Source organism: Sphaerodactylus townsendi, linkage group LG06 (assembly GCF_021028975.2).
Source record: "Sphaerodactylus townsendi isolate TG3544 linkage group LG06, MPM_Stown_v2.3, whole genome shotgun sequence".
Lineage (NCBI taxonomy): Eukaryota > Metazoa > Chordata > Lepidosauria > Squamata > Sphaerodactylidae > Sphaerodactylus > Sphaerodactylus townsendi.
This window is the reverse complement of record NC_059430.1, coordinates 40,264,506-40,287,742: the sequence shown is the minus strand read 5'-3', so window position 1 is coordinate 40,287,742 and position 23,237 is coordinate 40,264,506. Positions and strand designations below refer to the sequence as shown.

The following is a 23,237-nucleotide window of genomic DNA, read 5'->3' as shown; positions in this document are numbered from 1 at the left end:
AACTTGTATACATTTAAATTTTACATAGAAATGTCATTGCCCATACTGCTGGCATTATATGGCATATACTCAGGCCAACTGAGAGTCACTTCAAATATCAGAAGTGATACCACACTAAATTCCTACAATAAATGTGTTAGTCTTTAATTTGTTATATACTAAAAGTGGATTTCTAAAAATGTTTAGAATGGATGTGCTGTTTTCTCATCAGAGGTTTAACCATATTTGGGATAGTTAAGTGTCTTTTCTTCCATTTTTGCTAAAGCTTTTTTTTTGTTCTTTGTGTAGAATGAACTGCCCACAGTGAAATTTCAGCACAGTTCTTAATTATAACAAAGTAAACACGAGTTACAGCCAAAACTGTTAAATTCCAATGCTTTAATTTTGGAGAGAACTTCCTGTGGCTTTCCCTTGATGCCAGTGACTTGTACTTTGGAAATGGCTAACACTGATAGTAATGAGAGCTTCTACTGATTCCAGCTTTGACTTCTTCAGCAAGGCCTGTGCCTCTCTGTCTCACTGAAGTGAAGGCCAGGCAGGATGGAGCCTGAAAGCGGCTTTGTATGAAGTCTCTGGCCGTTTCCCCACTTACAAAATGGAGGTCATAAGCTGCGGTTTCCTTTGCTGCGGGACCTTTTGAGCGCAGGCTCATGGTCCCCACCGCAGCTTTGACCTCTTGGTCAAATTAATGCTGCAGCCACACAGCAGTTACGCAGGACTCCCCACAATCTGCTCAGGGGCTGTCCTGATTGGCTGCTGCGCTGTTCTGGGGCGGGGATTTTGTTTTCTGCAATGGAAACTGGCAGGTTGCCAAAAGGAGCCAGAGATGGAAAGAGTCAAGGCGCCAAAAGGGAACTTGTGCGCTCGCCGCCTTCTCTCTCCTTCCTGGCTAGCTGGAGCTGCTTGAGCCCGGCTGGGGCTTCCTCCCCTACGATTTTACTTTCACCTTTGTAGTTAGTTATATTGGCTGGCAATAAAGGACCTCCTCACCTCTGTGAATCGCGGGGAAAGCGGTTGTAAAAGGCAGACGAGAGCCTAAAACTCTGCATGGCTCTCCATGACCCTCTCCTCCTTCACCAGGAGACAAAAGCAAAATGCTACTTCTTCCCCTAGCGATGGGCATCAGGTTTTCTGTCATTGTTCCCCCAGTTTTGCCTTATGTGCACATAAACTGCCAGTGAGCTTTCAGCAACTGCAAGGTGGACACAAACACACTCCCCCCTGCCCCCTGAGACGCAAAATGGAATGGACTGGCTGCAGCATTTTACGGAGCCTAAATAAAATTTAAAAAGTAAAAAAAAATACTTGTCTCCAGTTGGGCTCAAACTGGGAACCTCTTACACACCAACACAAACAGACTGAGCCACAGCTCCCCTTCTGGTTAATGGTGGGGGAAAAGGCAGGTTAGGCAGAACTGACTAACACATTGAAACACGGACAAAGTTTGGTTTTAGAATGAAGCCACGTTTGCACGTCCCGTCGTGTTAATGCTGCCTCTTCATTCACAAACATGTCGATCGGGACGAGGGAGCTCCAGTTTGGCTGCCCTTAAAAAAAGAGAGAGAGAGGGACACGGGCAATTAATGCTGCTGCAAGGGCCGGGAGAGGAGGGGTGTGTGAATGGTGCTTAAATGGCTCCATGGAGAAAAAAAAGGGGGGTACGTGCGCATCACGTCCAGCCCACTGTTTCCTGATTTGACAAAAGGCTCCACGTCACTACCAGCAGGAAAATTGAAACCCGGAGTCACCCCCCGGGCTTCCCCACTGCCCCGCACTCAGTGAGGGGTTTTCCAAAAGGCACTCTTCCAGACAAGAGCAGAAATGACGTGCACTGAGGGGGTGCGAGAGCGGCAAAATTGGGGTGGCTGCGATGCTGCCTTGAATGCAGTGGGGAGTGCGGCTGGACTCCGCATTACTTGCCGTGAGTAGCGCGTGGAAAAAGGTGAGTGGGGAAACGGGCCATGGTTTCTTTGGGTCCTTCAGAGCAAGGAGAGAAGAGGGATCATTTCCCAGCCTCCATTTCTGTCCCTCCTTGCAGGACCTTCAAAGCTTTCTTCAACCCATGCTGCATCAGAGCCCCCTTAAAAGAAGAGTCATAAGAAGAAGAATGGTGAAGAATCTTTAAAAGACCACTCTTCTAAAAAGGAGGTTGTCTCCTCCAACCACTCTTCTAAAAAGGAGGTTGTCTCCTCCAACCTCCAACTGAGCCCTTCGGGGGAGGGCGGTTTATAAATATAATAAATAATAATAATAATAAAAAACCAGGCAATTGACCAATAAAAAAGGCTCTCGGCTTTGATTTCTGTAGAGATCAATTCAATAAGCCTTTATTGGCATATACACGATAGTATAAAAATACAGTTCCAGTTAAAAAGTGAATAGTAAAAAACTTCGCGTTTGTCATACATTCAGTTTACAAACTTCTGACAAAAACTTTGCCACTATAAGGCAACAATGAAAATCCTGACAATTTAAAAGCATAACTACTTTATCTGATTCAGTATAATCAATCATAGAGTCTATGGCTTGGGATAACAGACTGGATCAGAATTCTTGGTATAATAAGCAGTTCAGGAGAATGTGTGGGATGGAATCCAGCTGTCCTATGCTACAGGTACAGAACCTCTTATTGCTTATTGCTGTAGAGATCACTTTTGAGGTTTTCTCCAACGCCAAGAGGACATACTGCATATACTCGCGTATAAGTCGAGTTTTTCAGCCCTTTTTGGGGCTGAAAAAAGCCCCCCTCAACTTATATGCAAGTCAGCCCCCAGCCCTTCCACCTTTCCCACCCGCAACCCTTGCTAGGGCAGCCTGCAGGGGCTCCCCGCTCACCTTCGTGTGTGTGGAGTCAGTTTGCAGAAGATCTTGTGGGGCGGCGTGCCACAGCTCGGTGCCACAGCTGCTGAGCGCCTCACTGGCTCCTCCCCGCATGCTGGGACAAACCAGGCGGGGGCTGCATGTGCGTGCGGTCGGGCTGGTGCTGCCCAGGGAAGGAGGCTGGCTGGTGGTGGGACAAACCAGGCGGGGGCTGCGTGCGTGCGCGGTCAGGCTGGTGCTGCCCGGGGAAGGAGGCTGGCTGGTGGTACTCGGGAGTGAGTTGCTGGCCGGCTGGGAGATGCGCATGGTGCAGGAAAATAGATGGAGGGCGAGCATCTGTTTTTATTTTTGAAATTTACCAGTAGCTGCTGCATTTCCCACCCTTGACTTATATGCGAGTCAATACGTTTTCCCAGTTTTTTGTGGTAAAATTAGGTGCCTTGACTTATATGCTGTTGCTGCCCGGGGAAGGAGGCTGACTTATACACGAGTATATACGATAGTCCAAATAAATTTTTGCCCTTGGCCATTTGATATTTTGCTGTCAACATTATTCTCTCGCCTCTGAGTTCTTCACAGAGCCCGGTTCCGTCACATCTGAGCTCTCAGGCCGTCAGCACCTCACCAGCCTAAAGTCCCTTGCTTCCAATTGTTGGTGGCAACCTTTTCACTGGATCACTCGGATCTTCTGGGGGGTTCAGAACTGTGGTTTCTTCTGTTGAAACCCATCCTCCTGTTGGAACCAATCGGAACCAGGACATTTGATGTTATAACAGCCTCCAGTAGTATACTGCTTTGGTACTGGCTGCTTGATGTTGAAGATCATTGAATCCGATTCTTTAGATGAGACAGCCGCTGTTTGATCTATTACAGAATAGTAAAAAATCTGACTTAAAATGAAACAGTGGGACCATTATCTGCTGCTTTCTCAAGAATCTCTTCAGGTTTTCAAAGTTGAAACTCTGAAACTAGTTCTAATGAAACAATATTTAACAACACATGCCACACAAGTAGACTTCCTTGGTGGTCTACCATACATGGCCAACACTGGTTATCTTCTGCACTCTGGAAAGCCACAGTTCAATACCTTACTCTGGCATGAAGCTAAATGAGTGATCCTTGGGCAGTCTTTTTCTCCCAGCCTGAACTACTCACATCGTTAGTGTGAGGATTAAGTGAAGGGGGTGAGTGGCACATAGTACAACTCTAAGCTCCTGGGAGGAAGAATGGGATGAATGTGTACTTAGTCAAATAATAAGTGATGATAAATAACAAGAGAAAGCTAATCTGACCTCCATAGAAACCACTCTCGCTGGGAAAGAAAGCAGAAAGGAAACAAGCTCCAACTGAGATAAGGATAATAGCAGTTCTAATTCAGAAAGGCAGGGTTGATAATGAGCCAGGAGATACCCAGGGCACAGCTTCCTCCATCAGAGGAAAAATGAGAGTCAGAACTAACAAGCACTGCAGCTTTAGCCAGCCACACCCCTATTTTTAAGCACATTAAGCCTGATTGCTAAACTCTGGAGCAGAGGGAAGGGGGCCAAGCAGGGAAAAGAGGAAGGAGATGGAATTGGGAGCCTTCACTCCTTTGCTCTCTTACCCTGAGGCTGCTAGGTGTGTCTCTGCACATCAGAGGTGGCTGGCCTGGCTGGCTAACGTAACTTGAAACTGTCTTCAGTGCACTTCCCTTCCCATTTATGTAGATTGCTTATCCCCAGTATTCCCTCCCCAGCGTGAGCCAGCCAACCAGCACAAGCACTCAGAAATCTCAACTGTAAATGTGGAGAAGCTTGTTGAAATCCCTTTCTCGGGTTTTTTTTTCCCATGGAGAAGTCCTTGCTGTCTGGGCATGCTCTGCAGCACTTAGTTGCTTGCAGACTGCTCCCTGGGCAGGATGCCTGTGGTAGGAAAGGAAGCCCAGCTGGTGATGACCATGCTTCCGTTCTCTTTTCCCAGCAGAAGGGGGGCCAGGTCAGCTAATGGCAGCCCAGACATGGGGGGGGGAGAGCTTGCAAGAAAACAAGGGCTAGGAGGGAAAAAAAGGAGAAAGAATGGCAAGATATCTAGCAATGAGGGGCAGGAGACCGTCACATTGCTCTTTCTTCTGTGCAGCTAAAGAAGGGATGGGGATGGGTGGAAAGTGTACAAAATTCTTAAGCCTGATTGAGAGAGTAGCAGCAACTAAGAAAACTTTCTTGCTAGCTTAACCCCCTCCACCAACATTGATGGTGGGGAAAAATGCACCACGTGTAACAGAACCATCCACAGGCCCTTTCAAGCTGCAGCGAGCCCCCCTTCCACCAGAAACCTCAGTCATAAGAGCAGAGATGATAGCTAAAATCCCTTTTTAACATTTGTTTTATTTTGAAAGGGCCCCTCTTCTTGGGCGTTTTCGCACACACTGTATGTTGCAGATCTGGCATGTGAGGTCGTCGCCGTATCACACATTTTTTTGCACACACTTAAGCCGAAATGTGTCCCAACCCCCTTTCTGTTCCACATTCCAGCCGTTGTTCTGCATTTTTCCTGTCGCTCGATACTTGTGCAACTTTCTTGGAAAACGCAGTTTCCCCCCAGAATTTGGTGCCTAGTTGCGAAACAAAAGTGGAGCGAAAGTGGATCAGGCGGCAGCGAGGGTTTACGCCCACCGTGTGACGAGATTTGATCTATCCAATGGGAGTGCGACGGGGCGTTCTTGCTGCGCGCGCACATTCCTTTGTTCCTTTTGCATCTCACTCGACTTTCCCCCCTCGTCCCGTTCGGTCGTGTAAGCCTTGCAGCTCGACCCACCGAGGCCTCGTGGCCCAGCACGGTGACTCGTCAGCTCGTCTCCTGCCCCGTTACCGCGGTGCAACGTTTCGAGCATTCTCGGTAACAGGATGGGAGGGAACTTCGACGCGCACAAACAATCCGCCGCCATTTCGGGTAAGGGTCCTGGTAGGGGCGTATCATGGCGGCCGGAGGAGACGAAGGACCTCATTGCCGTGTGGGGGGAAGAGGAAGTTCAGCGCTCGCTGAAGTCCACCTACCGCAACTTGGACGTATTTGAGAGGGTGGCAGTTGAAATGCGCCAAAGGGGGCACAACAGGACGTCCGTTGAGTGCAGGACGAAGGCAAAGACTTTGAAAAGGGACTTTAAGCGGATACACCAGCACAACAACACTTCAGGGAATGGGCCTCGGACGATGCCCTTCTATGAGGAGCTTGAGCCGATGTTGGGGGGGGACAGGACGATCAACCCCCCACATCAGCCCGGCTTACAGAGTCGTGTTGACCGCTTCTGAAGACGCCGTCATGAGGGATTCCACCAGCGTGGGAGCAGAGACTTGGAGACCATAGACACGAGACCCCTGCAGGTTTCCACCCCATCCCCTACATCCCAGGGTGAGTTTTCCTATACTTCTGCCTGATACCCCCGGATGCAGCGCTTGCTCTGTTGTGCCTCTATTGTGATGGGGCACTCCAGACTCTGCACGCTTCACTTCTGGGTCTGTTTAAACGTGGTCCCCGCTCATGTCCTATTTCGCGGTAATGTGCGGATGTGCGGGGGGGGGGGTTGCCAATGCTTGCATTCCCGCTGTCGCTGTTGTCGCACAGTGCTGCGGACTTCAGGGTGAATCCTCAATTGTCCCCTCGCTCCTCTTTGCCCAACGTTTCTGCACGCAGCTACTGAACTTTTACGCTTTTCGCCAACAGTGTCCACCTCTGAAATCAGCAATTCTCCTGAGGACGATGCCACGCAGATCCCTATGTCGCAGATGAGTGGTGAGTTCATTGGCTGTTTAACCTGCTGGTGTAAGGCCATGCTTTGTGGGGTTCCCACGACATCCCTCCATCACAGTGCGCCAAAAGTGGGGACGGGTTAAGGAACACAGCTGCTCATGATGGAATTTCCCCCAAAACAGCAGTGCACTTTCAATGGTTTCCTTCCAGGAGAACGATGCAGGGAGCAATGGTCCCTCACGCCTTGGCGGGCAGGTGCCTCCTCAAAACACTCTGCACCATCGCCTTACCCTTCAATGTGTGCCGGGATGTGGGCGGCGGACCAGCCACTTAAGAGCACAAGTGGAACTTTGCCTGTGCATCACTGTCTTGGCGCTTTGCTGTGAGCAGAGGAGATGGGCAAGAGTGGTTTCACATCATCATGTTCCCCTTAGCTTCAGCCTTGCTCTGCCAGCACAGATATGTGCTTGCTTTTGCAACATTTGCCTGCAGCACAGCCATGCTCGTTTCGTGTTTGGCGAGGGTGGGGAACATTTGATTTTCTGACCTGTGTGATAACCAGATCAATTTTCCCTGCAAATGCAGGTGTGGGAGCATTGTTTGAAACAGCGGTCTTGAAACTCTGGCCAAACATATGTTCATACGGTACGGTTCAAGGGAGCGCGGCCACCTTACAAAGCTTGCTGGTGCTTTTCTCCCTGCCGTGGTGTACATGAGCATCTGGATGGCCGTGGCTTGAAGACCCATGGTTTACTGCCAACACGGGCAGTGTTTCACGTCTTTTTTTCCAGAAAGCATGTGAGGCCACCACAATGAGAAGCCTCTAAGCCATTGGATGTTAGTGCTGCGTCGCCCCTGCCAGGATGGTGTGCATCGGAACGATTGTGCGGCCAAACACCCTGCAGCAGGCAGCACTCACAGCACAATGCGTTAGTGCTTTTCCAAAAGGAAGAAAAGTGATGAGTGCGCCCTCATGTTCTTTCTCCTTCATGGCAGCTCTCTTTGCAGACACCTCTGGTGACATGAATGATGTCGCCTGACCATCCTATTGCTGGCAGTTCTGGTGCCAATGAAGGTGCGTTGAAAACAAACCCCACCCCACCCCAGCGATTTTGTGATAGACACTCTGGCAGCATCGGACACCCACTCCATTGCACGCCTGCAGAAAAGACCCTATACCGCAAAACTAAGCTGCTCATTACTGCGTGCCCTCGCGTTGAGCTCCCACTGGTTGAGTCTCAATGTAAATGCTAGGGGTTCTGATTCAGCTTCTCTGCAAAACCCAGGGATACCTATGCAGATCTGCTCATGTGCTCAACAAGAGAGTGTGTCTCCCTCCCATGCGAGCCTAGGGTAGATGACAGTTGATTCATAAAAAGTTCCTTCCATAACCTGGCTATTCATTTTGCTTCTTTGCACAACATTGTCCTCTTACACGCTCCACACCATTGACCATGCTGGAACTCACTTCACCAGAGCCGAGAATGACTGTTGAAAGGCGTGTGCAGCGACGGTTGGCGTGCTCGCTGACTCTGCAAATGCCACGGTGCAGCAGTGAGAGGCCGAGGCGATGCAGAGGAGGCGCTTCGAGGCTAGGCTGCAAAGGGAGGTGGCGGCCATTCATGCAGAGCGAGCGCTGGGCAGAGCAAAACAGCAAGCTGTCATCGCTGCGGCTGGCCATGCGACAGGGGAATGACATAATGCAGACCTCAGGCGGCTTTGCTGCAGCGCCATGGGCTCCTCGGTGGCAGGGGTGCTGGGGGGTTCATTAGGCCTCTGCTCCTGAGGTCGTGCATCACACACCTTGCCCGCACCAGCGTTTCAGCAGTGCCTGCCCACATGTGCAATTTCTGGCCCAGCTGCAAATCTCAGTGGAGATCGCGGCAGAGGTGACTTACTCCCACTCTGGCTGAGGACACCGAAGTTGGAGTCCTGTGGCTTACTGCCTCCCATCACAGGGGAGGACCTCATGATGGTTGAGGAGACCTCTGAGCTGTGCGGCACTCAGTTGGCTTGCCAAGAATCACAGCCAATGCACAATGCTGAGGAAACCCAAAGCCAGAATGGACCCAGGACCCATCTCCGTAATTTCTCTGTCTGCCTCCCACCACGGCAAGCTCCCCTGCTTTTACATATGTTAGCGATGCGCGTTTAAGAATCAGAGTTTAATTTGTGTTATGTTTTAGACAACGTTACACATGACTGGACTCTCTGGTGGGTTGCAAGGAGAGGGGGGTCATGACAAAGCAACAAGCGTCTGCTTTTAAGAGATGTAACCAGCAAGCAATAATAAAACCATGTGTCCGAACATTTGTGAAAATTACCATTGCCTTTTATTGTGTGAGTTAAGCAATACATTAAAAGTAAAGACAACTGAGGGGTGCGGAGATGGGTTAGGGAAGTTTGTGCTTGTTTCACTGGATACCGCACCATGTGGTTTGCCGGCCTTCTCTGCAGCTCCTCCGCTTCTCCAGGAGCCTCCTCTCCCATGCCCCTTCCTCCTGTTCATCCACTTCTCAACCACAGCCAGCCTGCGCTCCAGATCCTTGTCTGAAGAGTGTGGAAGATGTAACACAGTGAAAAGTTTAGATGATGCAAGGCGCGGGGTCTGGTTTCTGTGTGTGTGTCCACATTTCCCCCTCCCCCCCTTCAGAGCTTGGCAGTACCGCCAACCATCCCGGGCTCCATGCAGATCATTCTGCTGCCGCAGTTTCCGCTTATTCCCCACCCCACCGGTTTCCTAAACTCACAGTTGGCATCCAGCGATGGCTCTGTCTGAGTGCCAACTGCACGTGTCGTGGTTTCTGATGCAGAGCGCCCTGCTGTGCTCAGAGCCCCCCCTGGGTCCCCAGACATTCCTGGCAAACATGGAGAGATTGCAGAGGCAGTTAGCATTGGAAGATGCTGTACACAACTCTCAGAAACATGGGCAACGCGAATCCCCGCGACCACCGGGTCCCCAGAACATTGCACTCTGAGTGACAAGTAGGCTTACCCTCATCTTCACTGCACTGCAGCTGGGTGGCCCCCTCGCTCCTCTCCTCCTTGGTTTTGGTGGTGGGTGAAGCTGCTCCTGAAGGGAATAGGGGGGATGCATGGCTTTAAGCTCCAGATGGCCACATACATCTAACATTTAAAATTACTCTATCACACCTTCAGCAGTGCTGCTGCTGTCAGTGTGTACAGCTTAAAATGCACTTTATACACCTCCCACGGTTGCTTGGAAATGCAATGCATGCTGCGTAGGTAAAGCGGAGGGGCAGCTGTTGGCCACTGAATTTCCGCAACCTCTCCCTGTCCCACCCTCATTGAACTGCAGGCCAGCATGTAGGCACAAGGATACAGCCAAGGATAAGCGTTGCAAACTGCATGCAAGGTCCCCAATTTCTTAACTTTCTTAAGTTTCTAAAGTTCTTCTGTTTGTTATGTTAGGGTTAGACTCCACACATCAACTTTCTCAATTGCATGGCAACCTCTACACCGGGCCCCTTCCTCTACTGCAGCATGCTCATATTGTATCACATTCCCCTCTGACTTTCCCTCCCTCAGAAGACTTCACTTGGCGTGGTTGGGTCAGATAAAGCTATTAAAGGCTGGGGGGTGGCCAAAGTTAACCCAGCAAGTCTATTTGGGCTTGTGCATGGAAACCTGAATTCAAAAGGTAAGGCTTCACATCACCAGCTGCACACGTTGGGGGGGGAACCACGCCCCTAGAGTGGTCTCGCTCTGGCTGTTAACCGCCAAAGCCACCGCTGCAGAAAGTTCATTGATAGCAGCGATTTGCTCGTGCACACAATCACTCCTCAAAGCTTTTTGCTCAAGCAGACCCATTGCTGCAGAGTGCTCTGTAAAACGACTGTAAAAGTCACACTCCTTCAAGCTAACCTCACAATCTCACTGCACATGCAACGCATCTTTGACATTGCATTTATCTTAAAGCTGCAAATTTCCCTGAAACGAAGTTTCATGATGAGTGCAGGTGCAATATTGGTTGGTTCACAGTGGTGCTCAGATTAAAGCTAGCTGGTGCATTTGTACCCAGAAACTGGTTCGTCTCTGCAAGAGCATGATGTGGAAAATTTCCAAACTCACCCCCCTTCATTTCCAATGTTCGCTCGGGACCACCAGCCTTCAGCCAAGCCTCCCGCATAAGGGAGTAGTGCTTTGGCCTCCCAGCGACGCTTGGTTCGCCACTGCAGGCCCCTCTCAGCTTTAAGAACTCTTTTGCGCTTTCCATTTGTTCTGTATCTGAGTTGGGCTCCTGTTGTGTCCTCTGCCATGGCCTTGCTGAGGCCAGAGTAGATTTTCCTGTTGAGCCTTACCGGCTTCCCCACCAGGTTTGGCGCCACCCCCCTGCTGATTACGGCCAGTATCATCGCCTCCACCTCCTCTTCAGACCAGTTCACACCTCGAGAGGACGACATATCGACCATTAAGTGTTCACTGTTACTGAGGGCGATAGAAGTGCGAGAGGGGGATGGGCCAACAAGCCCCAAGCACAGGCTTTTGAAGGGCAGCCTAGTGAGCTAACGGGAAAAACGAGGTGACGTTGCATGGATAACCCCGAACTTCCTGTCCGTCATGCCTCCTAAGCGCACAAGCTGTGAAACTGCTGTTAGAGTGCTCCCAGTAAACAAGCATCCGTCGCAAGCATGCTAACAGGAATGCAGGCGGTCCCCTATGACCTTCCAGTGCACAGCCTTTACTTAAGGCCTCAATGTTCCCCAGACATAACTATTGATAATACAATTTCCACGTTTATAGGTCAGGGCTGTCATGATCCCATCAGCGGAGCTTTGGCAGGAGCATTGAATTCCAGGAGAGGTTGCGTCCCAGCACAAACCACCGCGATCTTTTTTTTCACGGCTCCCTCCCAAAGGTTGCACAATGCCCCACTACACAACTCATGAGATATTTCTTTTAATAATTGAAAGGTGGTTCACTCTGGATGCTCTCTCTCAAGTGTGGAGTGGAGAGGGGAGATGTGTGGTAGAATTTGAGAGACCGCGAGGCGTGTAATTTTGATTTATCAATAAAAAAAACTTTTATTATGGCAAAACGAATACACATTGTGCACATTAGCGACACACCAATGGGACTAGACGTGAACGGATGCCCATGCAATCGAGGAGACTACTGTTGCACAGGGCGTTGCAGTAGAGGTAGGTTGCCAGGGCATTCCTCACCGCCTTCCCTTGCCAGATGCTGATCCTCAGAGTAGGACCCTCACCCTGGTCAATTATGATGGGCTGCTGCTCCTCCATCTGAGTTAGCAGGGGGCCAGTCCGCCATTCACTCTCCGGAGAGTCATGGCCTTCCGCCATAGGTTGTGGGGAGAACAACACAAGTGGCAACCAGGGAATTTACCCTCTTCACCCTTATGGGCAACTTGTGCCACAGGCACTTCCACCTCCCCTTTAATCGCCTAAAGGCACGCCTCCACAACACATCTGGCCCTGCTCATTCTTCTGTTGTATAGGCTCTGCGCCAGTTCGGATGAAGGAATGGCTTTACAAGCCACCTCCGCGATGGGGAATGCGCCATCCTACCAAAATCAACGGTGGGACAGCCACGCCGTGAATGGACATTACAGGGTTAATCTGGGAAGAAGGCACCCCTGTCCATGGCCTGCATGGAAATGGCAACCTCTGAAAATGTAAAGGCGTCGTCGTTTCTACCGGGGGTGACCAATGTCCACCTCAAAGAAGCCGCCCTTTGTCATCACAAACAGCCATAAGAACAATGGAGGCCACCCTCTTCCTGTTGATGTAGTCCGCAGGGGCGTCCGATGGGTTTAGAATCTGAATGTGGCACCCATCACCGTTCTTGACGCGACTGGGGAAGCCAAGGTTGGCAAATCGCCGCGATAACCTGGAGGTGCGCTTGGAAAAAAGAGACAGTTAGTGTCATGGCGCCCATTGCTCTGTGTCTCTGAACAGCAGCAGCGCCGAGGCACATGAAGTGTGCTATGGGACGACTCTGCGAGCATGCCCCTTGCTATGGGCTACTCTCATATCAGAGCTCCTGCTCTGAAGTTTCTTCATTTCCTCTCTTCTCTATTTTAAACCAGTAAAGGTGGGAGGGCCAATTGGCTGAATGGCCCTCCCTGGATTAAAATCTGGGCCCGTCCTACCGCAGCACTGCCAGGACAGGCCCCAGTTTAAAAGATGCTGCCGCACTAAATTCACACACAAACCTGCCTGGGTTGTGGTTGCCCAGCGCCTGGCAGCTGTATCAATACAGTGTGCAAGGCCAGCGAAACAGCGAAACCGCCTCTTTAAGGAGTGGTTTCGGCGGCTGCATTTCCCAAGATACTCAAATCGCGACACCAAATTCTGAACGAGCCATATCTGCCTCAACCCCTTCGCGATCCGCGGTAAGTATATTCTGCCCCAGGGTGGAACCTTCCCCAGCCCTTCCTCCCAATGACAGACCCCCAGAATGTGCAACTGTTTTGCCCTCTCTGACCTGGGAGCGACCCAAAGGTCCTTTTTTCTTTCAAAATTAGATATGCATACCCACAATTCCTTGACGGTCCGTTCTGGGCCTCGAACCTCGCAAAGACGCATCCCGATGACGCTTTTGAAGCCAACCCCACAGGAGTCGCCTGCCCTTCGCACTTCCGTCCATTTCCGAATAAATTAAAGAAAGAGGAAGAGGTGGCCCCCACTGCCTGCCCTCTGTCAAATCAAACTCCAGAAAATTCGAACCTGTATCTCAGGCCCACCAGAGGCAAGAGACACGCACCCTAAAAGTGAGGGTGTGCACGACTGGTAGCACTATCAAACCTACTGTGAGCCTACCTTCTCCACTGGATCCGCAAACCGGACAACCCTCTTGAACAGGATGTTCTTCACGGCTTCACAGAATTCATGGACAGCCTCGAAAGCGGTGGTGGTGCCCACTCCAAACTGCTGCCGCACCTCCCTGAAGGAGTTGGGGCTGGCCAGATACCAAATGGCCATCCTCACTCGCATCTCCACGGGCAACGCCGCCCGCATGCGTGTGTCTTGGCGCCTCAATGCTGGTGCTAGGCTGTCAACGATCCTCTGGAACGTTCGTCTGCTCATGCGGAAGTTCTTGATCCATTCCTCATCGTTCCATGATGACCACACGCAGTTATACCACCAGTCCCTGCTACGGTGCGGGTACACCCAGAAGCTGCGCGGCGTTGGGGCGGCGGCCAAGGCAACCCAACGGCGAGACCCGCGCGCCCTGCGCCCACTGTCCGGCGATAGTGCAGAAGCCTGCTGCAAACTTTCATGCACAGCCATGGCGCGCATGAAGGCTTGCGCTGCAGACACAACCCTCGTCCAGTGGCACAGCAGCGTCACAACCAGAAGAAGCAGCTCTGTCTCCTCTGTGTCAGGAGGCATGGCGACCTGATGGCTTTCCATCTGATATTATGCCCACAAAGCAGTTCTGTAGCCAAAGCGGGGCACAACTGGTGAGGGAAACCTCCTAACCAGGTAGCAATACCTCGGTCGGTTCCTTGGTAACGCGAGAACTCGAGGCTACGATATAAAATGGAGACGAGATCACGTCTCAATCAACGCGAGATGTATCGAGCTAACGGCGGCCAATCAGGGTTTTCACCCGCCCACGTCACGTTCTCACGTGACAACGAGACAACGCCCCCACGGGTGACGCAAGGAACGTTTAGCCCACCCCCGGACCGCCCCAGGACTGCGCGCCAGCCTATCAGATTCGTCGTTTGCACCGCATTCCTGAGGGATGCAAAAACACGGGAGTTGCGAAGCAAGCGGAAGATGCGTGACTACAGGGCCATGTGCGAATGCCATCGAGCGACGAAACTACATTAAAAAGGCAAGGAATCAATGCGGTTCACTTTTATTCTGGAACAAAAAGTGTTTGCGAAAACGCCCCTTGTGTGTTACTGCTGTTCCACTCAGTGCTCTACAAGGCCAGGGACACGGAGGAGGAGAGGGTACTTGGTAGTAGGTGGGGAGGGTCGACTATTCACCCAATGGTGTTTTCCTAATCTGAAATGGACATAGTGAGCCTCTGTGGTCTTGTAGGAAAACTGACATGTAGCAAAGTTGGGGGTGGGGTGAGTGGGTGGGTGGGATTGACATATTTATGGTTGCCAACCTCCAGTGGGCTTGCAGTTCTCCTGGAGTTACAATTGAACTTGAGGTTACAGAGATCACTTCCCCTGGAGAAACTGGCAACTTTGGAGGATGGATTGTATGCAGGGGCGGAGCAAGGGAAAACTGCGCCCGGGGCACGCGAGCGCCCAGTGCCCCCACCGCAGCAATGCCTGCCCCCGCTCCGGAACCCCCCGCCACGGCCCAGTCATGCCCCCTTCCCCATTGATGCTACACCACTGATTGTATGGCATCATATCCCTGCTGAGCTCCATCATCTCCCCAAATCTCCCACCCCCTCCTGCATATTACCTCTAAATCTCCAGGAACTTCCTAAGCCAGAGTAGGCGAAGTCACAGGGCCCCCAGCAAGCAAGTTGTGGCTTCCTAGAGTAGTTTCAAGTTACCCACTTCCTCACATGTTATTGTCATAAGAACATAAGAACATAAGAACAAGCCAGCTGGATCAGACCAGAGTCCATCTAGTCCAGCTCTCTGCTGCTCGCAGTGGCCCACCAGGTGCCTTTGGGAGCTCACATGCAGGATGTGAAAGCAATGGCCTAATCTGAATTGGGGTCCCACATACCTGGAAGTGTGGAGTTCCAAAAATGATTTCAAAAGCCACTTTTCTTAACCAGTTTGCTTCTGGCTCACCCCAAAAGTTGATTTGTAGGGATGTCATTAATTGGAAAAAGAAGGAACATCCAGTGTCCCAAGATCTATGAAATAGCCAATCAATTTGCAAGACTATGCTGGATAAAACCCTAAGAGGAAAGCAGTGCAGTCTCTGGGGTTCTGGAATCTTTCTCCTTTACCTTAAAACACTGTGTTTTTCTTTGGTTCTTCAGGTCTGTGTGATTAAATGTATATTACAAGTTCTCTGCTGGGAATTTAATCACAAGCATGTTATGGGCCTAATTCAGTCTGAAACCACGGAAGACAAATGAGAGAAGACTTAAGCCTTCTCCCCTGCTGTTTCCCCACTTGAAGTAGCCCTGGGGAACACTATTTTCTCTGTTAGGGAAACTTGTGTACTCCATCATTGCATGTGGGACATCAGCGAGGCAAACGGTAACTCCTGGGATGTTTTAGGTGAGAAATATAGTGCAGGGGGAAGAGCAGAACCGCCTTTTCTCTACCCACCACAATTCCTATCTGAATTGAGTCTGGGTCTATCTGAGATCCCCAGCATGTAATTTGCTATGCATATTTGATTGTATGAATCCAGAGAGGATTTGTGGAAAGACATAACTTGTAGCTAAGACCTTACAATATTGTCACTATTAGGTTACATTCTGGATCTTCTGCAAAATTTACTAACTGTGCACTGGAGGCCTCGGAGAAGAGCAGAGGTCTGAAGATGCAAGTGGATTTTTGCATTTGTCTTAAACTGAAACTGGCAAAGGGAAAAGTTCAGAAATGTAACCAACCTTCTTTTGTATACCACTCCCCAACCTCCCTGTGTCAAAGCAGAAGGCTTAAATTAAAACTGGGCATTTTAACCAGGGAACCTTGCGCACCTTGCACGCAGAACTTGGCTTGAAGCTGCTTAGGGTACAGTGTTGTCTCAGCTTTCTGAGTCTGATTGTCAGATGGGAAGTCATGTTTATGGGATTTTTAGCATCAGACATTTCCAGCTATCATTCTCCCTTCTGTGAGTGTATCTAGCCTAGTTTCTCATCACCTCTGATGATTCTTTTCCTATCTGAAGTCTCTGCTGCATAATATAATACTAAGCTATTGAACAAAATTGGTATGGTGTTTTCTGGGAATAAAACCTCTTGTAGGTGATTAGCATTTAAATAGAACAGATAGGCATTAAAGTCTGCTATATTCACTAAATCAGTGTACAACTTGAGCAAGACAAATTTGAATACAATATTATTATAACTCATAATTACAGATGTTTAAGTGCAGTTATAGAAACCTAGTTATAACTAGGCATATGAAGCCAGATTTGAAATAACAAGGTTTAAATTGTAGTAGCAAAGATTTATAGCAGGTGACACATAAGAACCAAAAATGTTTAGGCAATATAAATGTATGAGCTCAATATCTGTAAGTTAAAAGTAAATCTAAACAAAATATAGGAATATGTATGTAATTACTATAGTATTCCTTAAAAACACATACTTGACCCAAATGATAGCCTCACAAATTTGCATAAATACAAAAGACAATTACTGACCCTGACCCATTGTCTGGCCCATTGTCCTCTTTAATGATCAAATAATATAGATATTAATCATACAGAAAGACCCCAGATATTAAAAGAATGCATTCATAATTTTAAAACTAGACTAAGATTAAATGTAATAATAATAATACTGTAACCAAAGGCAGAGATATACATCAGAGGTCTCTTGGTTAGCATCTTGCTGCCTTGGATCAGGTACACTTATCCTAGTTGGTAATTCAATTGTGTGCCTTCTCTCCTGGATGAAGTGATGTCTGGAGTCAATATTCATGTATTAGTGCTCAGCTTTAGAATATTTTGTGATGGTCCCACCATAGTTAACTAGAACTGATAACTATGTGGCAACCAGAAAAACAATTAACATGGTATAATGTGCCTCCTCTCTTTTAGATTAGTTTACATTATTTTCAGTTACCGGTATTCCCAAGTCTCTTTCCATTTGCCCTCTCCAGTTACACTCCCCACCTTGCCCTCTCCCTCTTTCAAACCCTGGAAGGAAAATAATATTTTCTTCAGGAATTTGCCACCTTCTGTACATCTGGGAGCTAGAATGTGCCCCAGACGTGCACTTTAGATTCCAAACTGCCTTATTTGCATCTACTGCAACATTACAAGGATTTTGCTAGTTGCCTGTTGAAGTATTTGCTGCTCGGACATTTGGTTTGCTGCCTCACATTTTGAACCCCTATCTGGAATTGCGAAGGATTGCGAAGGATTGCAAAGAGCTCCAAGCGGACCTTGATAAATTAGGTGAGTGGGCTAAGAAATGGCAAATGCAGTTCAATGTAGCAAAATGCAAAGTGATGCACATAGGGGCAAAAAATCCAAACTTCACATACAAGCTACAAGGGTCAGTGCTATCAGTCACAGACCAGGAAAGGGATTTGGGCGTCTTAGTTGATAGTTCCATGGGAATGTCAACTCAATGCATGGCAGCTGTGAAAAAGGCAAACTCTATGCTATGGATAATTAGGAAAGGAATTGGGAATAAAACTGCAAAAATTGTCATGCCCTTATATAAAGCAGTGGTGCGACCGCACTTGGAGTACTGTGTCCAGTTCTGGTCGCCGCATCTCAAAAAGGATATTGAGGAGATAGAAAAAGTGCAGAGAAGGGCAACAAGGATGATTGAGGGACTGGAGCACCTTCCCTATGAGGAGAGGCTGCAGCATTTGGGACTCTTTAGTTTGGAGAGGAGAAGTCTGAGGGGGGATATGATTGAAGTCTATAAAATGATTCATGGGGTAGAAAATGTTGACAGAGAGAAATTTTTCTCTCTTTCTCACAATACTAGAACCAGGGGGCATTCATTGAAAATGCTGGGGGGAAGAATTAGGACTAATCAAAGGAAACACTTCTTCACGCAACGTGTGATTGGTGTTTGGAATATGCTGCCACAGGAGGTGGTGATGGCCACTAACCTGGATAGCTTTAAAAAGGGCTTGGACAGATTTATGGAGGAGAAGTCGATTTATGGCTACCAATCTTGATCCTCTTTGATCTGAGATTGCAAATGCCTTAACAGACCAGGTGATCGGGAGCAACAGCCGCAGAAGGCCATTGCGTTCACATCCTACATGTGAGCTCCCAAAGGCACCTAGTGGGCCACTGCGAGTAGCAGAGAGCTGGACTAGAAGGACTCTGGTCCAGTGGCGTAACTAGGCAAACTGGAGCCCTGGGCAAAACCTGAGTTTGATGCCCCCCCCCATGCAGCGCTTATGACTTCACCTTTGTAGCTTCAGTAAGTATCTAGGCAAACTGGAGTTTGGCGCGCCCCATGGGCAGCCACCCTCCCCCACTGTGACCAAGCAATGATTTTTTACACCAGGTTGTTTCAAAGTCACCATCACATTATAGAACATGCCCCAACTCACAAATCTGAGCACAGCAACAAGCCATGCCACACAGCAGAAATAATTTTTTGAAAACATTTTCAAAATGCTTTCAAAATGTTTTATTACTGCTATGAAAACATTTTATGGTGTTGTATCCAGTACCCCCAATTGGAGGAAACAGCATCACTTTCAATGTTTCAAAGGAGAATCTGGGCTCCCTAGTTTAAACAAGTGATGCTGGAATCCACCCCCAAACAGCAGCATCTTTTTCAATGGTGTTTAAACTATTGAGCCCAGATTCTCCTTTTAAATCCACCTTAAAGGGAGAATCTGGGGTTCCCAGTTTAAACAACATTGGAAGTGATGCTATTTTGGGGTTGATTCTCCCCCACCCTGAAACAGCATCACTTGCAATGTTTAAACTGGGGACCTCAGATTCTCCCTTTAAATCCATGTCAAAGGTGGGGGGATTTAAAAGGAAAATCTGGGGAAATTTGGGAGGTGCCTGCTGGCAGGGGTGCAATTGTTAAGCTAGCAGCACCAAATTTCCAGGGTATCTTTATGAGACTCCCCTAATGATACCACCCATGTTTGGTGAAGTTTGGTTCAGGGGGTCCAAAGTTATGGACCTTCAAAGGTGTAGCCCCCATCTTCTGTTAGCTCCCATTGGAAACTGTGGATGATGGGGCACCCCCTTTGGGAGTCCATAGCTTTGGACCCCCTGGACCAAACTTCACAAAACCTGGGTGGTATCAGTAAAAGATTCTCCTGATGATACCTCCCAGGTTTGGTGCAGTTTGGTTCAGGGGGTCCAAAGTTATTGACTCTCAAAGGTGTAGCCTCATCTCCTATTAGCTCCCATTGGAAACAATGGGGGATGGGGCACCCCCTTTGGGAGTCCATAACTTTGGACTCCCTGAACCAAACCTCACCAAACCTGGGTGATAGCATCAGGAGAGTCTCCCAAAATATCCCTGAAATTTTGGTGCTGCTAGCCTAAAAACTGCGCCCTCTGCAGGCCAAAAATGGAAAAACACTGAAAATACAAAAAATCCCACAAACAAACCTGCGCCCCCCACAGGGCTGCGCCCAGGGCAACTGCCCACTTTGCCCAATGGGAGGAACGCCTCTGCTCTGGTCTGATCCAGGTGGCTTGTTCTTATGTTCTTATGTTCTAACCTGAACCTTCAAGAGGTAAGTAGCCATTGTTTGTTTTGTGTCTTCTCTCATTCTTCAATCACTGTTAAGTGATTTTGATGCTTGGCATGATGGCCCTTTGTACTACTGATATTTGAGTGATTTGTGTTATTTTGACTGCTTGGATGTATGAATTTTCCAGGCCAGTGTTTTTTAACAGAAGAAACTTTACTTCTGTTTTCATCCCCCTTGGATCTCAGGGTCCCTGCCAATCTTGTAGAGGTACCTTGCCACTGTGTCAAAAAGTCCCTGACTGCCATTGAGTGGGGTCACTGCCTAGATTACAGAGCTTCTTTAACAGGTGGAGAACCTAAGTCAGCCATTAATTTAGTAGTGAGAAGCAGTAGAAGGAAGGTTTTCTTTTTTATGTTCAGGCTATTTTAATGGGGACTTGGGAAGTGGACCACATCCACACTGACAGATGTCTAGGGTACCAGGACTATTGTCACTGACCACCCCTTCTGCTGTCTCTACAATCTTTTTTTAATTTAATAATTATTTTTCTTAAAATCCTTAGAGTGTTTGTGTTATATACTAATCAGTCCTATTGTCAAACCAGGTGGAGGGGGGAAACAACTAGAAAAGGCAGACAGGAAAACCCTTTGTGGAGACTAGTGTCAGTCACAATCTTCCGCAGTTTTCAAAGAAAGATGGCACAGGAAGGAATGGAAGTGTGGAATTCTACCCATGGCATCCATTGCTGAAATACTGCTACTGATCCTTGGGTATGAATTCAGTGGTAGGAGAATGAAAAAGTGCCAAAGTAATATGCATCATAACAAACAACATAATGAAGAAATTCTTGAACATGGTTAATAGGTTTCCTTTTACCTTTCAAATGTCATGATGATTAATCTTTAAAAAGCACAACCTCAAAAAAATGCAAAGATTTGTTATCTGATAGGTATTTTTCTTTCTCCATGATAAAGCATCCTCTGCGTTTGTATGTTAATTATGAATCTGATTGTGGTTTTTTATAAAGAATGAATATGGTTGCATGGATACATCAGTTTTTAAAGTATTAAATTTGTTTGTATGGGTGGGGGGGGCTTGTTAATCAGTATACCAATAAACAAGCAGCCATCTCTCAAAAAATTAACAAAATATAGTATCTAACTTTAATAAATTATAAATGATTAAAATCTGTGTTGTTTATCAGCCATTTGGTTGACAGCCTACTTAGTCATTGCACAGTCTTCACAAAAACAAAGGCAGTTCTAATTTTGAATAAAAACTTAACCTTTCTTCTCCAGAAGTTCACAGCAGCATTCAATAAAATGGTATACCATGTTTACCATTAAAAAGCCTTCAGATGTTACCCTTGTAAAAACCTTTTGGCTATGTCACAGTGAAGGATATACAGCATGTGTTTTTTGTAAATAGCAACCACTGATAATTCAGTTCAGCTCAAGGGAAAGGGGAACTTTAAATCACCCCCCAACCTGCCAGCTTTTTCCAACAGGGTAGGTCTCAAGGTTCATTAAAGGTTGAGACCATAGTACAGGGGACATTCCACTCACTCTATGGCCTCAGTCTGAATCAGGGACCAGCCATAGTGGCAATAAAAATGTGCTGGAGATTTGGATGCTCTGGAGTTTCATCTAACTTGACCCTGAGAGCTACTGACTGGAGTTCTTATATTAAATCTCACCTATTGTGCTTACAATCTGGCATGACACATCCCTCTTATATTTCCTTTATACTTCCAGTCTAAGAAAAAAGTTAATTTTTGTGACATCACTTTTGTTTCCTTGCAGAAACTGTGTCAAGCCCTTCTGAAAGGTTACCTGCACCAAAGCAGGATTCAAGCAAGAAATCAAAGAGTTCTGCTGTCTCCAGAGTTATGCTGAAATTTCCTCCAAAGGAAGAGACAGGTGCAAACAAAGTTGCAAAGATTTTCTTTGATCTTTGGTCATCACCTCCCAAAGAGTTTATCCCTACTAACAAACAGGTTTCAAAGGCAGATGTCATTCGCTGTAGCAGTGAGCCTTCTGTTGAGACCATCTACCAGTCTCCTACATTTCAAGCCTTTGATCCTTTGATAAACAGCATAGAAAACACCACACAATCAACTCCAGCTTCTTCCATGCAGCCCTGTGTGCCTTGTACATCTAGCCTGCAAAACCTTGACTTCTCAGTACAAGGGACTGCACAGACAGTAGACTTAAGTAGTCATCCCTCTCTGAAGCCAGGTGAGCTTGTGGTTTTCCTGTCAGTTTTATTGCTTCTCAGTTCGCATTCTTGCTTTGCAGCTTAAACAAAGCTGCAACACTTTCGTGACAATGCATAGGAAGCAAGCTTTCGGTTAGATGTTATGATATGGTTCATGGCTCTCTATTGCTGTAATAATTACTTTTCCTGCAACCCACTTGTATAGCCAGTGCAACCCTTACAATGCTTACGTGTAAAATAGGTTAATGTTATGAAAAGGTTAAATGGCACCTTCCTACAGCTTAATATTAGACAATAATTATTACTACACTGAAATTGAAGGGAATGATAATGTTGACTGCTGAAAATCTTGTTTTTAAAAAGTAACTGCAGTTTGCATACTCATGCATTTTAAGTGCCGTTAGTGCTGCTGCAAAAGGTTGGATAGTTAGCCATTTCTCACGTACAGAATTCACATATAGGAATCAAGGCAGATGCAATCTTGTCCATGCTTGATGAGTGTCTGTTTTGGATTTAAATAAACTGAGGTTATAGTTTTCTAACAGTTTATTGCAGAATAGACTTTCTGACCTTTACTTCGGGTAAAGTTGCCATGTCCACAACTGTACAAGGTCACTTCTCACATATGTGGTGCCACAAATACGGGGTATCAAGGGTTCATGTGTATCCCTTGCATTATGCATGCATGATGTCCTACAGGGCATGTTCCTCCACAGGTGTCAATGCATGCATACCTGATCCCCACAGTCTTCTCATGTGGGTTTCACTCTCTCAGGTTTATGTGAAGCCTTTCCCCCTGAATCTGCAGATTACATTTTTTGAAAATAAATCCTCAGTCTTTGTAATTTATAAAAGCTATAAAGGCAATGTGCAGGCAGCATTCTACCTAACTGCTCCCATATTACAGTGTGCTAATGAATGTAGGTAGGACAGAAGGCAGCATGATATAACCTCATCTTGTCAGATCTTAGAAGCTAATCCAGGTCAAGTGCAGTTTCCCCATCACTGAAGCATCACAGTTTTTAGGAAGGGGGAAAATGTACCCAGTTACCTTTTATTATTGTTAATTTATTGTTATAATCTTTAATCAACAAACAAAAATAACATACTACAGAAGCTGTATCCACAAACAGCAAGGATATTAACATTAGAAAATTTTAAAACAAAAACAAATTAAAACACT

At 47.5% G+C, this 23,237-nt stretch overlaps 1 protein-coding gene across 1 annotated transcript in view; it reads left to right on the top strand.

The window, feature by feature from the left end:
- ENTHD1 (ENTH domain containing 1) overlaps positions 1-293 on the top strand; it is a 32,865-nt gene extending 32,572 nt beyond the window's left edge. Inside the window, exon 5 of the mRNA XM_048501535.1 lies at positions 289-293. Coding sequence (XP_048357492.1) covers positions 289-293 — 5 coding nt within the window. The remainder of the gene's footprint in view (positions 1-288) is intronic.
- The last annotated feature ends 22,944 nt before the right edge of the window (positions 294-23,237 follow it).